The sequence below is a fragment of the Haemaphysalis longicornis genome, unplaced genomic scaffold, assembly GCF_048455015.1.
Source record: "Haemaphysalis longicornis isolate Haplotype H1 unplaced genomic scaffold, Haemaphysalis longicornis Haplotype H1 scaffold_10, whole genome shotgun sequence".
Lineage (NCBI taxonomy): Eukaryota > Metazoa > Arthropoda > Arachnida > Ixodida > Ixodidae > Haemaphysalis > Haemaphysalis longicornis.
In genome coordinates this window covers 131,637,173-131,658,515 of record NW_027526204.1, presented here as the reverse complement: position 1 = coordinate 131,658,515, position 21,343 = coordinate 131,637,173, and the positions used below count along the sequence as shown (strand labels likewise).

The following is a 21,343-nucleotide window of genomic DNA, read 5'->3' as shown; positions in this document are numbered from 1 at the left end:
ATTTTTTGTAAACAGCTTTATGTTTGGATTGAGCTCCATCACCCGCAGAAAAGCTATAAGTCCAGTATTTTGTTGGCCCTCCCGGAGTATGTTAAACGTACCCTGCTTCTGTCAATTGCGCAGCGGAGTAAGAGCAGTGCACGTGACTTGCCGTGGTCGTGAGTGAAGACGTAGCAGCCCAACCTGACCAAGGCGAAGGCCAGCGTGTCGTAGTTGTGGCTATGGCAGTGCTCTCCGAAGCCGTGCGCCACAAACACAAGCACCCTGCAGTGCAAAGTAGAGAACGTTTGGCGCTTAACTATAAGGCGAAAATTAATGCGAATGCAAAGTACAGTCGAGTCCACTTATAACGATACCGTTTATAACAATATATCGGATATAACGATGGACAGCTATGGCACCGTCAACTTTGTATTCTTTCTATGGTAAAATAAACCGCTTATTACAATGCTCCAGTGCCACGATATCGGATATAGCTATTGAATCCGGTTATATTGTGCACCAAAAGTGCAACAGGGATGACTCTAATGACGCGGTTGCGCAGCCTACTCAGGTAGTGTCTTCGTAGGAGGCCCAATGCGTGACACAGTCCCTCGGGGACTTTTTTTCCACCAAGGACATTTACCCCAGCTAGGTGAAGCACTTATAGACGCTCTTGGAAAAGATTTGCGCTATCTTCACACGCGGCAAACAGAGGTGACCGACTGTGGCTTCTTCTCCGCAAATTAGTAGCAGTACGACCTTGCTGGCATTCGAATAAAATGTTTTAAGCTATGCTGCGTCTTTTTATTTCGCAACCCGCTTATAACAATTATCGGTTATAACGATGGGATTTCCTTAACACTTGGATATTATTATAAGTGGACTAGACTGTAGTCGTATACGGGTTCAAACGTTGAGGCACGTTTTCTGGAACGAGCATTTGTCCCAAGTTTACTCGGAGAATTAGGGAAGCACAGGTTTATGGGGGTTGTTCAAGGCTCAATGTGGCTGACAAGACAAATTTTTAGAAACCTCCTTAGAGGGTAATCTACCGGGCGCTCCCCTTTAACACTCCAGCGTCACCGTCTTAAGCATACCATTCTGTACCTAAAAAATTCGAAGACCTCCTCGAACACTACCGCCTCGAACACCGCATCTTTCCCCCACCCCACGACAAGTTGACTAAGGAAGAAGCCACCACGTACCGCCGCCTTCAAACCAACACCTACCCGCACGTACCCTCCTCCACGCCATCCACCCCACCTCCTACTCCGCCACCTGCAAGTACTGTCCCCAACCCTGCACACTCTACCATACGATTTGGGCCTGCTCCCACACACCATCCCTCCCCCCTACTCCCTCCCCCAACCATGAGCAGTGGGAAGGGATGCTAGCCAGCCCGGAACCCGCTGATCAGATTCGGCTGGCTGAAAGGGCCCGCCTGGCATCGACCGCCCAGGGATTTCTGGACTGAGAAGACCCCCCATTGCCACTACCCCGGAACTAATATAGAAATGAAGTTTATTCCTCTCCTCCTCCTCCTCCTCCTTAGAACCATTTTTCAGTTACTCCTAGGGTTGAGAACAGCCGCCCCTTCGTGCTGATTCCAGAAGCGATAAACGGAGATGTATAGGTATGAGGGCTCTTAGATTATCCGTCTTCAATTCCCCACGAAATGTCCGACATGTAATCCGGTTTTGGTTTTTGTCATGGGTTCTTAAGGCGAGGAGAGTACTCGCACTCTTCGCGAACTATTTGTAGTGAATGAAAGGGTCTAAGAGCTTCAGCGCTACTCCTAGACGCTGTTGGAATCACTTATGCTACAGGAAGCCTGCACCTACGTAGTACAGTATTTACTCAGGTAATGATCGCACTCCTGAAGTTTTTCGTCAAAATACGACCTTTCTCTAGTTCCCGCACAATGATGGCACCCTTAATTTGCCACAGCAATATGTCATATGTGTGCCAAGTCTGGCTGATGATGAACGTGCTTACCTATGTTTCCTCCCTCTTCAAAGCGGACATAGCTACGTTTTTGCCGCAGACTTTCCTATATTAGTGTCATGAACTGCGCTCCGTCAAGCCCCAAGTCAAGTACTGCGCTCGGTCAAGCCGCAAGCGGACAAGTACCGCCACCTGGTGGGGCCCACTTTAATAGTGACTCACGGGACTTAGATTGCGCGGGTTTAGAGCGGCAGTGCGCGCCAAGCATGGACGACGCCGGAAACCTCCCGGCTAGTTCTTAATAAAGTACCTTCCTTTGTGTTATATCAGTGCGTCCACGAGTGCTGCTTTTTCAACTCGGACTACCTAACTCCGGCAACCAACAATTAGCGATATCGGCTAGCATGAATACATTATTGCTGCAGAAGAAAGTCACTAAATGCACATAATGTACTCACAAGACAAAGAAAAAAGGCGCTCAGCTTGCTGCGTCGGCAGCCGTGTCTGTTTTGATGTCCCGCACTATGACAGCAGCAGCCGTAATTCATGAAAACACTGCATTTTGTGTCACTTTCCAGCACGTCTGGCGGTGGTCCGTGGAGTGTTCATTATGTTTTTATTTATTATGTTTATTATGTTCATGAGATCTATCGTAAAAATTGACCTGAAGCTTTCGTTTTCAGCGCTGAAACGTTTTTCGGGAAAAATTTACCTCGCGTAATGAACGCACCCCTAAATTTGCATCATATTTTTGGAAAAGAAAAGTGCGACCATTACGCGAGTAAATACGGTAATTCCAACCCACACAATTTAGCGCAGTTGCTAAAGCTGTTTCATCGAGCGCTGAGGTCGCCGCAGCGGTGGCCATTTTTATGGTTAAAGCGAAAAAGAGATAGCCACCTGGGTTATAGGTCGCCGCATGTATATCTTTTAGAGACTTACAATGTTATACGCACACAACTAATGCCGCGACCCTTTAATCCCAGGAGTTGTGTCGCACGCAAGACGCACTTTGCAAGTTTTACATAGTTCTGGAAAAAAAACATCCAAACTGTGTAACACCCACCACCATGGATCTCAGTAATTTTAGCAGGGTATTAAAAATATATCAGGCACGTTTCACCCAAATTCAAGCACAGGTACAATTCTGTGAAAATATTAAGAAGGAATGGTCTATTCTGCCGGCAGTAGGCAAAGTGGTCGGCATGAAATGTCGCCGCCAATGCGCTCCCATTGGCTTGTCGGGACCATGTTAACATCCTGGCGGGATTTCTTTTGCGGACAGTTGGTATTTTACTATGTCCCGCGCAGCTTCATTGTTTTTGGTGCGTGCCTTAATCGTAGTTACTTTAAAACAACAATTTTACCTAACCAATCCCAACCCAACACCTGAAGGCAGGTCTTCATTAAGCCAAAAGACAAAAAGTACGCAACAGAACCCAGCGGATCTGTAATGCGTCGTACGAAGTTTTTGAATAAATAAACACCATGATTAGGGCGACCAAAATAACTATAACAAACTCAAAAGACATTGCAGAGGGAAGGATAGAACTATTGACTTCGCGATCAAGACTTAAGGTGGAACCACTGGGCCACGCTAACCACGGTTAACTGTGCAACCGGCGCAGACACCCACACCTTCACAATGAAGTAAATATGAACAGCCAATCAGACGACAGTGTCGGTAAATACCCTTATCAGGCACAGTGCCCGCTGCCGGCAATATATCCACTTCCCATTACGAAAATATTCACGATTATAGAGTAACCGAGCATAATTCTGCTCGGTTGCTCATAATCGTTGTGCGACGGCCGCAAGAATTCTGATCTTTTATGTTGAATCTTTGGTCACAAATTGTGCTTTCAGCTTTGATTTATAATTGAACATATGCATCAACAGGCTCAGTACGGTCACTCAACAAAATAGGCAACGTGCTTTGAGGCGACGCAATAGACGTAAAGGCTCGCGTGTCATCACTGACCGACTTCGGGTCCGTGCCGGGCTTCCAGGACTTGCAGACGATCTTGTAGCCATCCGCATTGAGGAACGACACGCAGTCGTCAAGGTAAACGGGTGATGAGGAGCCAGATGCTGTCACAATGGCTTCCATTGTTGGGTAGTTGTGGCGGTTCCAGATGAAAGGCGTCTACTCACTCAGGAGATTAGCCAGAAAAGGGACGCTAACCGGGAGAAGCTGTGCCTAATTTTACGAAATATGTATATAAAGAATGCATTTTAAGTAGGCGTTTAAGGTGCCAAATGAGAATGCAAACCGAAACTAACTAAACTGGTCGAAAATGAAATATGGAACGAAAACGTATTAAAACTGCTATAAAATCGACCCAATGAAAAGGAGAAGGAAAGGCAAAAGTACACCCTGAATGAATTTTCTTCCAGGGTGTAACTCACTGTTTAGAAAAGCATCCTTACAGTCTAGCAAAAACACAAAGAAAACACCCGTTAAGGGTATTTTGTCATTTATAACACCCTTACACTCGAGAAAAAGCTTAAGAATGCACCCTTTCGAAGGGTGTTTGATTTTTTCTTTAGCTGATGAAAAAGCAATTTTTTAGATAGGGTGCAAGGGTGTTATAGACAAAAAGGGTGCAAATAATTTTACCGTGTACGTAAACAAATAAAACGAGAAGGGGAGGTGGTGAAGGAGAGGCGCCCTTGAGAACACTAACACTAGTGCTGCTGCGGCAATGCGGCGCGATACCAGTGTGGGGGATTGGCCCGTTAAAACCCCGGATTTGACAATGATAGAAAACAACATAAAGCTAGAATAGAGGTAAAATACCAATAATAAATAATTTACGAATATGTAAACAGGGCTAGTTTATCGCGTCCACCAAGGTCATCGTATAATCAGCAAAGTATATCAGCACAACAGCAGGGGTACTTCGAACTACAGCCCGTACGGTTTCACACTAACTTGTACTAGGCAAATATGTCGCTGCAATCGTGTTCCGTCATGGGCGCTACCATAGCAGCTAGCAACGCTCCTCTCCGACTTCTGAGCCCGAGGTCGTGGGTTCGATTTCCGGCCGCGGCGGCCGCTTTTCTGATGGAGGCGAAAAGCAAAAACGCCCGTGTGTACGAGATTTCGGCGCACGTTAAAGATCTCCAGGTGGTCAAAATTAAACCGGAGCCCTCCACTACGGCGCACCTCATCGCCTGCGTTGCGTCGGTGCATTAAACCCTACAATCAATCAATCAATCAATCAATCAATCAATCAATCAATCAATCAATCAATCAATCAATCAATCAATCAATCAATCAATCAATCCTCTCCGACTTGGCTTCGCTAGCTACGGGGCTTCTTTTAGCTCCTGAAGCCCAACTCAACAAAAAATGCTAGCGTTTTTTCTCGGCCGTCTAGCATGAAGCTTCTAAATAGTACCAGGTCTTTCTGGTACTTCATAGTAATAGTAATAGTCTTTCTGGTGCTTCATTTTTGTATAAAAAGAAAAGAAACGAAACAATTACCACGCAATAACATGGTTGTTCTGTTTCCTGCCACAGGCAACTTTTAAGCTTGTTGGTGAGTCGTGAAAAGTACCGACGGAACATTTCTCTGCCGTACGTGGCGGCACGCTCGCTGAAGCCCGGCTTGCCTACTTCACCTAGCTTAGCCCCTAGTATGCATGCTATTATGAAACTCTGAGGCACAGACATCCCTTATCAGTACGCATTACACTTCGGAGGGCTTTTGGACAGGGGCGGGTTATCCATGGTTCAAAGAATTCAAAGGCATCGTCCCCCCCTTCCCTCCCCCTCTCCCGAGAACTGAAAAAAAAAACAATGGCAGACTTCGTGTTTTGGTCAGAAAAAGTTTAAGCCACCTGTTTGTACGCGCCTCGTGTTCACGACGCGCTTAGGGGAATGACTGCCGTTGGAACCATTTGTTTGGCAGGGACACTTTTATTGCGCTTACCGTTGGGAAAAAGAAGCACTTCAGAATCTGGTATGCCCTACACATTAAGGTAGTAAACGAGGAAGTTATCTCCGGGACGCCTAGGCACTTCTTATGGGCAGTGAATGCGAAAGCATAAACTTCGAATGGCCGAACTGATATGCGCATATAGCCGTATTGTATAAGCCACCGTGAGCCGTGCACAGCCGCCTGGCTTTCTGGTGACTGCTGCGCCGCTAAGTGAGGCATAGGAATTTGTGTGAAGCTCGGCATGGTGCCTCCTAAAATGACGTGGCTTATCGTCGTCGTTCTTTCTTCGCGTATTTTTCGTTACGAGTAAGGACATTGCCCAATAATTTGGCCTTGTTATGCCTATATCTACGCATAACTAAGGTTAGCCATTAGTTCAAGCATAACGACATGCCAAGCAATTTGCGGAAAGCTTCCGGTGCCGGTCAACGACGCTGGTCCTGAAACTACGTTTCTTTTTCTTTGCTCTTCGTCATTCCCGTCGCCGCAGTCGCACGCGTCTCCTCGATTCTACGGAAACGAACAGAGGGCAACACCCTTGTCTATAACACAGGTTTCGTACCTGTAGCCTTTTCTTGCCTCGGCCGAAAAGCATTTGAAGAAAACTATTGTGTCATTCTGAAGTCTTAACCATATATTTTGACCTCAACGTTTTTTGTGACAAGTTTGAGTGCGCAGTTTTGAGAGGTAACTATTTGAAGTTGAACTCAGTGTTATAGACAAGGATGTTGCCCACAGTACACGTCAGCGCGCAGCAATTTTCTGACGAGAACCAGCGTGTTCGGAATATGGAAAGCGCAATTGAATTTTCGAACGCGAGTTTTCGTCGTCGGCCACCAGTTCAACATTGCCGTCAAGTGTTCTCGACCTTGGGGTTCTCGTTAGTGTAAGATCGCTAGCTCCGAGAATGATTCACAATACGACCACCTAGTGCCACGCAAACAGGTCCCATCCCACTGTGAACCCCCTGGGCCTCAGAACATCTGAAGCTACTTACTTATGAAAGATCAATAAAAACGTTTTCCGAATTCAAAAACAGTCGTACTACATGACAGTTCTACGTCACATCTCACCCACCGTTTCTAACCACGACTGCGCAACGTGTAAAGCAACAAACGCCACCTATCACCTCGGTGGGAATGCGTTAAACGTCGCAACCCTGTTCCGCCACCAATCGTTGTGTATATGGGAATATAGGCTGAACCGCTCTCCGACCTACTGCCAGGAGGGTCTTATCTCCTGGGCGCCGGGCTGCTAGGAGCCATGAAGCCCGCCTGGACTGAGGTTACCACCCACGCTCCGTCACCTCCCCGTTTCCCCCAAAAGAAGATCAATTTTCTTCATCCTCTCCAGCCAATCCACCACACGCTACAAGTTTCTTTCGCTTATGCAAGCCGAGGTACAATCGTCATGCAAGTTCGTGGTCAAGCTTGGAGAAGAGTTCCAACGCCTGTAATGTTAGATCTTAAGAGGACGCCGTGCGTTGGATCAGCGGTAAGAGGGTCTTACCGCATACGTGGGCGCCTCGTTTTTAATGCAACCTATTAAATCTCGAGAAAACAGCGCAAAAAATGGTTGACATGAAATAAGCCGAGAATCCGGCCCAGACATATAAAAGTGACCCACACCCCAGCAGTGCACAATCTGAAGTGGCAGTGCCCAACGCAGCCCTATCGGCAAAGAAATCGCTAATTCCGGCAGCACGTTTTCCCGCGTACTCTTTTCGACGGTCACAAGGATTATTCGTAAAACCCGATTTGTACAGAAACGCAAGAATTTATTCAAACTACTTACATACAAATGCAGCTTAAGGTACCGAACTGCATTACCAACGTACAGATAGGCAGGGACAATGCCGTATCTCATTATTCCAGGAAAGCAACCAGCACATTTATTAAGCCTCTCCGGGAAGATGGTCCTGATGCGGCACTCCGGTCTTCCGTATGTAGCCTGCTGCATCAATACGGGCGCCGATACTTGTTAAAAATCCGGGCAGCGATCCATTCGACAATATCCTTACGCACATCTCTGTCCACATCTTTCGGTTCCGTGAGGAGACTGTGGTACGCGCCGCTAATTATCTGCAAGAAAAACATACAGTAGCCGAAATATATTGTTACGTGGCGGCAGGACACAGATGAGACGAACGAAGGGATGGGGTGAAGCGAAATATTTACAGAATGTACATGGCGGCCATAAGATAGCGCGCGCCAGGACACAGTCACTTCGTCGTCTTCGTCGTCTCCTGCCTGAGCCCACGCAGTAAGGGACATTTCCCGCCTACAAGCGTCCCGTGACGATATATTAAATAAAGGCCGAGACACTTCTTAGAGGGAAGCTATCTTGTGAGCGAGAAAACACAATCTAGGAAAGCCAGCTCACATGCTATGTATAGACGGAGAAGGCCCTGGGGTCTTCGTTACTTCAAAATAAGATAACGTGATATTGGCCAGAGAAGAAGTCTTCCCAGCAATGCAGTCTTGCTTAGTAGTGCAGCCGAATTGAGATTGGCGTAGGCTTCGTCTTTGTGAGTTGCCTTTCTCCCAATGTGTGTCGCACAGTGAGGGCTACTCAAAAGAAAATGTTATCCCAATGACCAGCGATAACAGCGACGCGAGAACGACGATGCATATCGTGAGTCGTAAAACGACAAAAAGCGCCTTCTCGTCTAAGGTGTAAGCTCGAAAGAGTTCAGTGCGCCAGGATGCTTTCTTTCCCGATCGTAAGAGACTTTACCGATCGTAATTTCGGCTCGAGCAGCAACCTGTGACACAAACTGTGGTTCCATAACGATGTTAAGGCAGACACGGAATTCCGGCATACAATCACAGGCGAAGAAGCGTGTTAGCACCCCCCTCCCCCCAACCCCTTAAAGCTCCCCTGGAGAACCCCCGGCACCGAGTGGAATGGGCGGTAAACCTTTTTGCAAGCCTCGTTGCAATGGGGTAAAATACGGAGGCAATTTAGGCACTGATTGTTTGTAAATGCGAAAGCTTGAGTGTCTAGCTGAATGTCAGACACGCCATGTCTCACTTCGGGTTGTCGAAGGGCTTTGCCATCTTGCCGGTGGAGACGCTTTTCCTTACGATCCGCCATAACGCTTTTGAACGGGATCTGTCTCCTATATATACGCATTGTGCCACTGCTCGTTCATCCCGCCGTGTGATGGGAGAGTCGAAGATGAGGAATTTCTCTGCCTCTTCTTTCCTTCCATCTGCGGTATAGTGGCGGGGACGACCACCCTCACTACTGCTCGTGCTGTGGAACGCCTTGTAGAGGGTGCAGAGGCGCCGTCAGGTTGACCGAAAAACACTGGAATGCCATGCGGGATCAATTTCGAGGATAATTAGGCGTGTCAACCACTTAAAACCAGTTAAGGGGTGCGATAGAGCCAATCGGAACGAGGGTGGCCACACGTGAACGCAACAAACAAATGTAACCGAGCGGTCAGGCGAAGACGTTATAAACGCATTCTCTGACGAATGCGTTTGTTACTGTTTCACGAAAAGCCAACATGATACGAAGAGCCGAACGATGCGCTAGACAGACATTTGAGACGGTTGTTTTTTCGAATTGAACCAGATCCAGAAACCAAAACTAACTCCGATAAAACTGCACTGACAATAAAAACCTGGCAACTATCACCTAAAGAGGGGGTGGCGCGAAAATAGTTGAAATGACGCCCCGCAAACGTTTACACAGATCGTATTTCGTATCCAAAGTGAGTCAGTTCCTGCTACTTCACAGCCCAAACTGAGACAAATCTATTTTCCCCAATGGGAGTTTGCTTTCGGTTTGACTGTTCAGACTGTTCATGGGTGTTTTTAGAAGTTTTTTTTTTGCTTTTCGGAGCTGACATATTAGGAATTCAGGCGGCAATTAGGAGGTAGACGAAAGATTTGTCCCTGGATGTCAACGACGAAGTGAACGGAAGAAGAAGTGAACGAAATGAAACAGGGATGTGAAACAATGCATTCATCTTGTTTCTTAAGTCCCTACGGAGCATTTCTGGTTATTTTTTCTCTCATGTTTACAATTTTAGTACTTATCGAAATAGCCGCCACTTGCAAGCACTGGCACATCTGCCCCCCTCCTCCTGATTGTACGAACCACTTCATTAAGGTCAAGAAGAAAATATGAGCCGCCTTCTTGTGAAGCGTTTCGGAAATTGATGGCAAGCCAATGAACCTTGCAAAGCTTGCTTTGCAAGTGCCTTCAGGCGTGCCTAGGAAAAAGAATGGCGAATTCTGCCCAGGAGACTCACCATCTCCGCATGTATATTCCTACTGTTCTTGAAGCCCTTTTGCATATGTTTAATGCCTTTTCCTCCAAAACTCATCACACCATTCTTGAAAGTCAATTTAAATAACGTTTTCATACGAATACCGCACCAACTTGAGCGTTTCAATTCAATATGAGCAAAATCCATACTTACCACCCCAATACTGCTGAAATTCACCGCATCATTTTTAATTACTTGTGGCCATAAACTACCCCTAGCTGACATGTAAAATATATTACATAATAGCTTAGACAGCATTGCATTTAGTTGCGGTAAACAACTTCCGCTTGTTACTCAAATTCGCGTTAGGTGGATCTGGCTAATTTCGAAAAAGAAAACGCCTCAAATAACCACTCCCGAACTCAGCCAGGTTAACAGTCATAAAAAAGAAAAATTACGAGACCAGGCTGAAAAGGTGTCGAGCTCTAACGTGCTCAGCATCTATTCAACTTGGATGAAGATACAATCACCGAAAGGGTGGAACACTTTGAGAATATTAGGAACTAAGAACCACACCAACAAGCTGGAAGAAAGTGGAACTTAAGATTTTTCCTGCAACGCAACAGCGCACTCAAGCTAGAAAAGAACATACCGATATCGCCTACTGTCGAACACCCGCTGTAAATTTATTGGATGAGTTTTGCGAAACTTTGAGGATATTGCCTAACTCGTGTCTAGAGAAGCTATTCGAAAGGGTAATAAGCACGAGGCTCGCCGCATTTATTCGGTAGAACTCGCCATTGGCAAACAATTCGGATATTAACCACAATCAGGAAGAACAGAAAAACGTGTGCAGCACCGGGAAAAAGCCTTAGGGAAGAAGAAAAAAATAAAGCTGTTCCACTCAATCTGAAAGCTGTCAGAAGTGCGGAGCAGTGATTCGCCATAATGGGCTGTACCGCATTTATCGGTTCAGTGCCACCACCCCATGCAATTCAAATTTTATGCCTTCGCAGTGCGCTAGTGCCCCATCCCTGAAACTGCACCAGCGAGAGTTCTGTTCCTTTTGTGCTTGCTTTAATTTCGTAAGCTGGAGCTCTTTCGCGTCATTTCGAGCACGTATTTTTTTCTTGCGCATCTGGAGCCTTTCTCCGGCATTTCGAACGCGCCATTTTTTTCTTGCGCAGCCGTTTTTTGTCTTAATCGTAAGAATCAACCAAATGAGTGTTCCTAACCATATGAATGCCGGCGCTGCCTGTTAATTACGAATATTTTGGCTCAAATGTACCTACAGGTTTCCTTGCGCTAAACCGAGAGATGTAGGACAAGAGCAAGCGGTTCATGAGTTTCGAACGCTAAGGACTTGGTATATCAACCGCTTGGCTTTCGAAGCCTCTAGAGTACGCCGCGATGACAGTGCTACAACGGAACACCCTGTTTCCCTACTTGGGTTCAGCAAGCGAGCTAGGACGACAAGACGAGCGCCTAAAGTGCTCTTCACTCAAATTATATTCTCGCATGACTACACACAGGTGCACTATTCAAACTGGATAAATTACACTTCTGGTACCAAACGTGATAGTACCTTTTTTACCGCACTGCCTGGAGAGGGCGGACGTATACCACATGCCAATGCAGACCTACTATTCATCGAATCACACACGTCAAGGGAGCTCCGACTGGCCTGCACAGCGATGACGCTTACTCCCATGGCGTAGTGCCACAGTGGCATTAGAGGCCAGTAGAATTCTCGAATCAGTATAGCAACCTTCTCTTTATTTTTGAAATAAAGATTTTTTCAATTATTTTATTAGGTACGCCTATACTCGATGCCATATTTTTCGCTCATGCTCCCTCCATGGAACGACTCGTGATACAGAACTCTCCCCAAAAGTGTCGTTTTTCTGTTACGGACGACGGACGCGGATTTTTTTGCTCGATGGGCAATTCGAGGCTTTCGCCCTAATGATGAAATATGGACAGATATTTCATATCCCCGCTACTCTTGTTTTGGTCCCTTTTGATGGTTCACAAGGTGTGCTGCAACACCTGGCCGGTTTTTTGCAATCAAGTAGAAACCCTTAGTGTCCGTCAGGACTGACTCCGTACTCTTTATATGTGACCTGGTAGCGCGCCCCAGACCCTTCGTTTTGGCGTTGACTGTTTAGTCGTTGGTTGGATGGAGCCGACAACAAATCATGGTCGTACAGTGTTTCTCTGAGATAACACTTAAAAGGAAACATAGCCGAGTGGGGACACCGTAGTGCGGCATTCTCCGGTTCACCTTAATGGCCTTGTCGTTGCTGGGCGCCTTTACAAAAAAACACCTGTGAGTCCATAGGATCACAGAGCTTATCCGCAGAGCCGTGCTGGATCAGGAACGGCAGTCGCACTCTTTCTACATTGTCTTGCATTTTCTGCATTAAAGAGAGAACGAAGTGAAGCCTAATGCTACTCAATGTTTCATTTGTTCTCCATGACGTCTACTGGGATTCCAGAAGCAGGAAAAATGCTCCAGTAAGCACTTAGTGTTTTCTGCAGTTCAGCACAGTAGAGGGTTGAAATGGCACCCTCGACGTGTTTTATTAAAGATCTCGCCTGGTTCGGTTATTTACGAACGAAACTATCTTGCAGATTGATTTTTGTGTTGACGGGCCGCTATCAATGCTTAAAACTGCCTCAAAATGTAAGGTGCTCAGGACTAATGCTGAAAAAACAACAAATTATCAAAAATAAATAGCTGAAAATCGTTTGACACAAATATTAAGCTGGGGGCCCGCACATGAATGATTAATGTAGCTAAAATTTGAGTAACTTCGATAAAACCACGCTCGTTTTATTTGTATTTCAAAATGAACTGGCTGCAGAGCACGGTTTCAGCTCTTAGCATCCCTTCAAATTCAATTACTGAACCAATTTTTTTGTGCTAAAATTGTCCTCAGAAACCCTGCCACACTGTCGTAGCCTTCAGGCAAGCCAACACATGACACAGGCTACCGACTGTATAAGCAACCGTAGGCTTGCTTGAAGGTGTTCGCAAATCTTGTGCTAGCCGAAGTTAACGAGTTCTCCGTGTAGAAGGCCATCCAATAGGTCAGCGCTTAAAGCCAGCATGCAAAGTTTTCATTGGGTAATTGGTATATCAGCTACTAGAATCGCTCCCTTATCTCCGACTTCATGGCCGCCACGGCACAGTGTGGGTCCAGACCGATATAAAGATAGTCCTTTTCCTTCCCTCTGTTTTTTTTTAATGCGAATGTATTTCTTAGTCGGGGGTTGTCGTGCGTTGGCCGGCGTGCGCCTAGCAACAGCTGTGGCGCGCCTAGCAACCGGAGCAGGTGGTAGCTCGAGCGGGAGTAGCGGAGGGCAAGGGGAGAGGAGGAGCGCGCTCGGCGTGTGAGGGCGCTCGCATCGCGGAGCTCGGGCGGAGTAGCGGAGAGTGAGTGGAGAGGAGGAGAGCGCTCGGGCTTGTGAGGGCGCTCGCATCGCGGAGCTCGGCGGAGAGAGCTCGCGCGCGGGGCGGGCGTGTTGCGCGGGTCTCTCTCTCTCCTCTCCGCGTACCCTCTCTCCGCTCGGAAAAATATATATAAATGCAGTGGAGCGCGCGCCTCTCTCCGTGACTGCTTGCCGCAGCGCACTCATCGGTGCACCCAATGCATTCGCATTTCCGCACGATCCCCTTCGGGGAGGTGGGGGGAGTTTTTTTTTATACTGTCCACCAGTTTTTTCCTTCAGCAAAATGTCTCGTGGTCAGAAACACTGCGATAACGGCCTGCAGTTCGACGCATTCATTCGAATCAAATTGCGGGTTTCATACCTTTCTAGATTTGAAAGAAAAGTCGCACATATACAGCCGGTTCCAGTTTATGTTGGTACAACCTTGGTTTCCTAGTGTTTCCTATCGCACTTCTGTTAAGCTATCTTCGCAAGAGAATTAGGAGACCTTACGTCATTCTTGTGAGCGAAGTGCCCTCTACTTCTAGGGCCAGATGGTGTTATCAGAAATTGCGGAATCATTTTTTGTGAACTCGCGGACGACTCGTGTATGCATAAGGCTGTAGCATTACCTTGCTTGCGCAGGCAGTCAGCAGAAATAGCGTCCCGGAGGCCGCTCCCCCCGTAAAACCAAGAAATAGTAGACGGCAACCAAGAAGGAACCGTTTGTGAGCTCACCTCTAGCGCCGCAAGAGCGGCAGCTCCCCAGCCGGCAGTCATGCTACCATGGTAGTGCAGTGGATCTTGAGTCATGCGCTTCTGTTCAAAAGGATCCTTGGAGACCTTGGACAGTTCCAACTTTCCCAAGGGAAAGCTTGGAAACAGCCAGCTCAGAAATCGAGCCATGGTCCGCTGAAGACGAAACGAAAGGTAGCCGACATGGTGAGAACGTGCTGACTCTGCATTTTGAGGAAGGAACAGGAGTGTCAATGGATAATGTTAACAACGAGTTCACCCCTCCACCCAACCATCCAGTGAAGTGGTAATGAGACCTAATGTAGGCTGGTGATAAATAAATTGTGAGCGTTCCCAGAGGCAGGGAGAGCAAAGAGAAGCAGACAGTAGACGAAGCGGCATTACCGCTTCCACTTCCACTGTCTGTTGTGCGGTAGTTCATTGGTTCATTTTAACGAGGCAAGAAATATATGACTAATGACATAAAATGTGCTCTCTGGGTAGCTCAAGCTTTCTTAATATAGCCGTGAACAGGTTGTTTATTCTGACGTGGCCCATAAATTGCTCGAAAGTCATGTTCGTCCGTAACAAGTGAGTCCTTCTGCATGGGTCACCACGCAATCAATTTGAGACACCGCTTGAGTACTGTTGCTTCGGAATCTTGAATAATTTGGGATGATCACAGACCTTCAGAGAACACCCGAAACCACCGACTGTGATGGCATACAATGTCATGCAAGCAGCCGAATGGTTTCGCAGGGAGAGTGCATTGACTGCACTATGATTTTACTCCCTTTTTTTCTATAACTAACATCCTTACACAGCTATCAAAAACAGAAAACTTTTAACAGGTTGCATTCTTCTGTTTTTGATAGGTTTTAAGGTTGTTATAAACACCACAACACCCTCAAAAGCGGTTTTTTTCTGTTCGTTTTAAGGCACCAAATTAAGGGTTTGTAAGGTAGGGGTTGTAAGGGTGTTAGGTATATAGAGTGATCTGCACCCTGAAGGGTTTAAGTCATTTCACAGTGTAGAACCAACCTTGAACCAAGTCGCCTCCTGTTGGAGAGGCCCCAGAAGAACCATGCCTGCGAAGCCGTTGGGCTCCCGCTGAACTGTCAAAACGCAGAGCAGGCCACCCTGAAAAGCAAGTGCCATGCACCAAGAGAAATATGTACACGTGCCGCTACAAATAGGGAAGTAGCTTATATGCTATTTTGAAAGGAGGGGATAAGCAGCATACACCAATGCTCACTTCATTTGACTTGCCAAAGCAAAACTGAGCAAAACTGGCTGAACTTAAAGTTGCTCCAAAGTGGATGAGTAAGGGTTGGCGACATTCGAGGTGGTTGAATTGTATTTTCTCTAGAATTACTAGTGAGACTTCCGCTAGAGTGCCAAGAAATTTCTGTGTAAGCCCAAGAATTTCCTGCAGTTATGTAATATTCATTATCACTTATTTTTATTACTTTCAACGGTGTTGAAACACCACCAGTGTAATATACAGAAAAAAGTCCTAGAGTCAAAATGCGGAAACGGGACCTTTGAATAATTATTACAAAGGACGAAATTGCCCCAATAACCAATCAGTAACAAAAACTAAAAAAATGAACATACCTTAAATAGAGAACAAGTGCATCAAGATAAACAAAGAACTCCACCTAATTAAATGCAGATTCAAGATATTTAGCGGCACATTACTTGCACAATCCAAATGCAAACAAGCATAATAAGGTACGGGGCAAAAGGAATACATGAGGTTGGCGCTTGCACTATGCCTACAATCTCTCTCAACACACGAAACTTCGAGTATTAAAGGGACAAGGGATTTGTTTAAAGGCTAAAATAAATGACATTGATTTTAGTCATGCAGATACCGTTCCGAAAAGACACAGCTGAAAAGGAAGGTGTCATTTGACCACAGTTACCGGAGACAGTTAGGTTGTAAGTAATTCTCATTGGCTGCGAACCTTATGGAGTTATTTTGTAGCAGGTGTTTGAAGTGGAGCCAGTGATAAGACGCTACACAAGGGTAGAATAGAGACGGACGACAGTGGATTCTCCCCTTGTGTAGCGTCTTAACACTGCTTTCCACTTCAAATATTATAAACCAACTGGCCCGGCTTTCTACTTAAGTAGCAGGTGTGTTTTAACAAATAACTGCCATAAAACATTAGCACGCGATAAAACATTACCACGCAATCGAAACAAAAAGTTCCTATGTTATAATGTATTTTTAACAGAAAGAACATTATTCTGTTGAAGTAAAACACTAGCGTTAGCATGGAATGCGTTGTTAGTAATGATAACAATAGCCTGATTTTGCATATGCTGTAGGGGTGCTAGATGTCGATTTCGTGCTGCCCTCTCCAACAGTACCATACGTGATATGACGAGGTACGATATTGCATGCGGTAAATCAACTACCGGATTTGTATTCTAGCATGCTTTATAGCCCCTACAGTGTTTTTTGTTGTAATAGCAGAGGTTTACTGGCTGGTGTAATAAAATATAGCCGAAGAGATAAAAACACTTAATGTTCAGAAATATCGTGCAGTGTTTGGAGCATGTCAGCTTGCCACCAAGAAAATCTTGCCGCCATCGCGTTTTGATTTGCCATGTTTTGAGTTGCAATAGTTGCATGCAGAGTTGCAATAGTTGCAGAGTTGCAATAGTTGCAGAGTTGCAATAGTTGCAGAGTTGCAATGCTTGCAGAGTTGCAATGCTTGCAGAGTTGCAATGCTTGCAGAGTTGCAATGCTTGCAGATTTGCAATAGTTGCATTATTGCGAAAAAATTTGATGTAGGCTGTAGGTATGAGTTCTATTCAACTGCGAGAAGTACTACCTCCCTAATGTAAGCTTATCTCTGGTGCGTCACGCTGATATCTTATAGGTGTATGTGGCAGCTGGAATCCCCTTCCAGCTGCGGAAAAGTGTCCACAATTCTCCTTGGTTGTCTTAGATAAGGATTTCTTTAACGTATGTATTACGCGGCAAATTCTATAGCTACTTAGCGTACAACCTGGTACTGATATTTCGCAAGGCAAAAGAAACAAGTGGAACACTGCATTTATATACAGTACAGCTCTCATTCCAGTAAGTGGGTCAGTAATAATTGATTGGCTGATTGGTTGATTAAAGATAGAACAGTGGAGTTTCAACTCTAAGTTTAGTAAATTTTGTTCAAGCTTATAAATGTGTCATTACAGAACTCATAGCTCAAAATTCGTGACTCAGTGGGAGCAAGAACGAGTTGTGTTGAGTCTACAACAACAAGTCCGTGCTTAACTCGATCCAGCACGCACTCTGAAGCCCGCTAACGTGTTACAGACTCACAAAAAAGACCCTACCGCTGGGGGAATTTGGACAACGTTTTATAAGTATAAATGCATGCTGCTTACGCACTAACTTCTGTAATCCCCAAGGCAAGCCATCTGACGTTGCTTTTGCCCTTTCCGGAAGCAGTTCACTTACCATCGAATGACCGATAAGGTAGACAGGCTTGCCAGGGAACTCACTGCGACGCATGTCAACGTGCCTCAGTATGTCATCCACATAGGTGTCGAACGACGTGATCGTCGCCCTGGGTCCCTCACTCTCACCGTGGCCCACTGAAAAGACGACACCGTGGCTTTTGGAAAATTTCCACCGAAACGCGGTTTTTCTAACCTCGTCAAATTTCGGCTACTCTGTAAAGCGATCCACCCTGTGAAAACCGCAGCCTATAACTAGCACCTTTACACTCTAGCAAAATAAAATAAAACACTTTTTAATAAGTTTTATTGTTCAGAACACGCTTACAGCCGAGAAAAATAAAAAATATACCGTTTAAAGGGTGTCTTACCATTAATACAACCCGTTGAAAGAGTGTTTCCTTGTTTTTTGATACGGCGTAAGGGTGTTATAGACAAAATGGGTTTAAATCATTTGACACTGCGAATAATTTACACTTTTGAATCACTGTCTATAACTAACCCCTTTACACCTAGAAGAAAAAATAAAGAAAAATATCCTTGCGGGCGTTTTATCGTTTCTAACACCTTTACACCCTCGCAAAAATAGAAGAAAACGCCCTCTTAAATGGTGTTTTAATGTTAATTACACCCTCTCAAAGGTGTATTTTTTAGTTTCTTGGTTGGGTGTAAGTGTGTTAGACAAAAATGGCGTGAATCAATGTACAGTATACAGTGTAGACAATCATGCATGTCAAGTGATAATCTAACATCTCGCACTGACGTCGCCAACCTACAGTAATAGCATTGAAACCGGTCTCTTTTAGGAACGGGACCCGTGGCCATGGCACCGATCAGAACGCCTTTAATTCCACTCCGTCCTCTACTCTAGCCAATGATGGTGATAGTATACTATACAAGCTCGTTGCCTTCGTGTTTCCTCAACATCCTCTCGCCCGCGACATTGATTCCTGCGCAAACACACATGCGGAGGACCCGCGCAGGAAGCCCCACAAAAGTAAATTACGGTCCGTTCAGCATCCTGGTTGTAATCTGTTGAGCCGGTCAGTCAAAGGTCGTGAGTGACTTCCTTATCTAGCGGTGCTTTGAGTACTAGTGCAGCCTCCTTGTACCGGCTATGTTTAGCGCTGGCAAGGAAAATACAACAAAACTCAGTTCGAAGGTATGATTTCATAGCGGGCTATCTTGGGTCGAGGTACTTTGCGACGTAGGGCTCACTTGGTTTCCTTGTTACTAGGTTGCTGTTTCCGTTGGTAAGAGTGAACAGCATTCAGCATCCCTCTCCTCCAGGATAATGGGTGACCCCATCATTGTTAGCATTCAGCTGTGATTGGCATCTCAGGTCGCGCTGTCACATCTTGTTCGATAGCCCTGTGCCGAAGTTTCTTTGTTCTGCGAAGATTTGATCTAGTGTTCACTACGGCTTCATTTGAACCCAGATAAGCCAGAACACCAGGCTTCTTATTTTTTGCCACACGCTTGAAAATGTCTTTTAGAGGTTCGCCAGTCTCTTGATTTCGCTGCGGTCCGAACGCGCTCTATGGCCATGGTGTGACACAAGATGCATAGTTCACGACGCATACAGAAATCTTAGTGGCTGCCTCCGGTGTCCCTGCTTAGAGCGATTCGTCGGCATGCAATAAACGCTTACCGAAGGTAACTGTTGAGGTGTGTAGCGGGCTGTGTGATGTCTGGAGAGAAGCAACTTTACTAGCAGTCTCAAGGCGTCTCCGTCAATGCTTGCCTTCCATGTCTTGTGAATTCATTCTGGAGTGGCCACTTTTCTATAATTTGTTGCGAAGGACCAAATTAGTGGTAATAGTCATTTTGAAGCACACGTCCGATTCTTCACATTCCTTTGTGTATACACAAAGGAATGTGAAGAATCGGACTCATTGGTCTTGGAAGACTATAGTCTTCCAAGACCAATGAGTTTCTGATTTGATTGTCAAGCCGAATGACGATCTGTTTTTGATGTGTGCATTCTTAAATGGTTTTCAGCAAACTTGGTTTCGCAGATGGTTGTTTTAATGCGCGGTCTGCCGCGTTGGCGAGATCCGAAATCGGTACCAGAAGGGTCTCTGAGCAGTAGCAGTTGGTCCACATACTCGATGTCATCTCAGGGTTCCATGTCGTCAGTGTGGAGCGTCGAGCATCCGGCCATAGGAGGCGCCGTCAACGAGCAAGGCCTCCGAGATCAAGGGATCAACAAGTTTCCCAGGCCTCGCAACCCTCCAAGATGCGCTGCTCCGTAATGCAGTCCATTGGGCCGTTCCTCTCGGGGTTTCGGTACCAAATGTTGACGAACTTGACCCGGGGGCGTATATGCGTTTCCTAGTCAATACGGCCAGCCGCCATCTTAGCTTGCTATGAGGGTTATATCAGAGCATAAACGTACCTAAAGCATACAAACCGCCCGAAATGAAATAAATAATAGCCAAAACGGAACTAAAATCGTTAAAAACCACGTTTTTGAAAAATATTCAACAGAAATAGCCGGAACCGTCCTAAAAGGGGCAAATACAGAAAAACGTACAAGAAGCTGCAGCTGAAACTGACCAAAAGGCAACGGAAATACCCGAAAGCCCATTTATAATGCACAAAGATGTAATAAATAGATTTTATGTGGGATAACAAATGTTAATATTCAAATATGACAAACCCTTGAAAATGAAAAAAAAGCGATAATGGGATTTGAACACGGGTTAGAATGTTTGCTTCGCAGGAGCGGAACAACTACACTACGAGACCGCGCGGTTTTGAGCGATTAAATTGAGGGCCACAAGCACGTGGACATAGCTTCAAACATGTGCCTAGATGGCGCCATGCGTCGCTTGGCTGTGCTGACTAGGAAACGCCTATACGCGACCCAGGGCCATGGCACCCCTCAGAAACCCTTTAATTCCACTTCGTCCTCTACCCTAGCCAATTATGGTCATAGTGTAGTACACAATCTCCCATCGTTTGGCTTTCCTCAACCCGGTTCACAGCTTCCAGATGGCGGCAATCATAATTTCGCTTCCATGGATGGCTACATGTTTGAAGGGAATACCGTTACCCACAGAAAGCGATAAATGTCCACTCATATACGCCTTGCCGTCAAATAATCTGCTGGGCCCAAGGTGAACATCGTTATCGCAACGAGCGGTGGATGCAAAGTCATCCACAGCATTGTAGATTTCCACCATCTCTTCGTCATCGACTCAACGTAGCGGGGGCATGATCTGCACGTTGTCTCGGGGAAGTTATTGGCACGCTCGTAACCATGAAACCTATTGTCCATAAGGGCTTCTAGAGAATGTGGCAGCGGCGGTGCACATTCTCAAGTACTGTGTCTGTTCATCTTTACCATAAGCGCTAAAGTTTTTATGTTTTTTTTTCATAATCCATTGTGCGACCCGGGGACCCGGTGGCCGCCGCGAGGCACGCGCTCATGAACGCGCGGAATTTTCTTGGTATTTTTTTCTGATACGGCAAGCTCACGACCAGTAACAACCGCACCACGGTTAAAAACGGTTGTCTGTCCTTTTAAGCATTCTTCATAACACAGCTGCAGCTCTCAGCTCCGAGGCCGCAACGATCCCGCCATATGTGCAGGCCTTCA

General features: G+C 46.0%; 1 protein-coding gene across 1 annotated transcript in view; it reads right to left on the bottom strand.

Moving 5' to 3' along the window:
- The window catches only part of LOC144160105 (monoglyceride lipase-like), a 48,343-nt gene that overhangs the window by 17,867 nt on the left and 9,133 nt on the right, over positions 1-21,343 (bottom strand). The window contains exon 3 of the mRNA XM_077691712.1: positions 152-264. Coding sequence (XP_077547838.1) covers positions 152-264 — 113 coding nt within the window. The remainder of the gene's footprint in view (positions 1-151; positions 265-21,343) is intronic.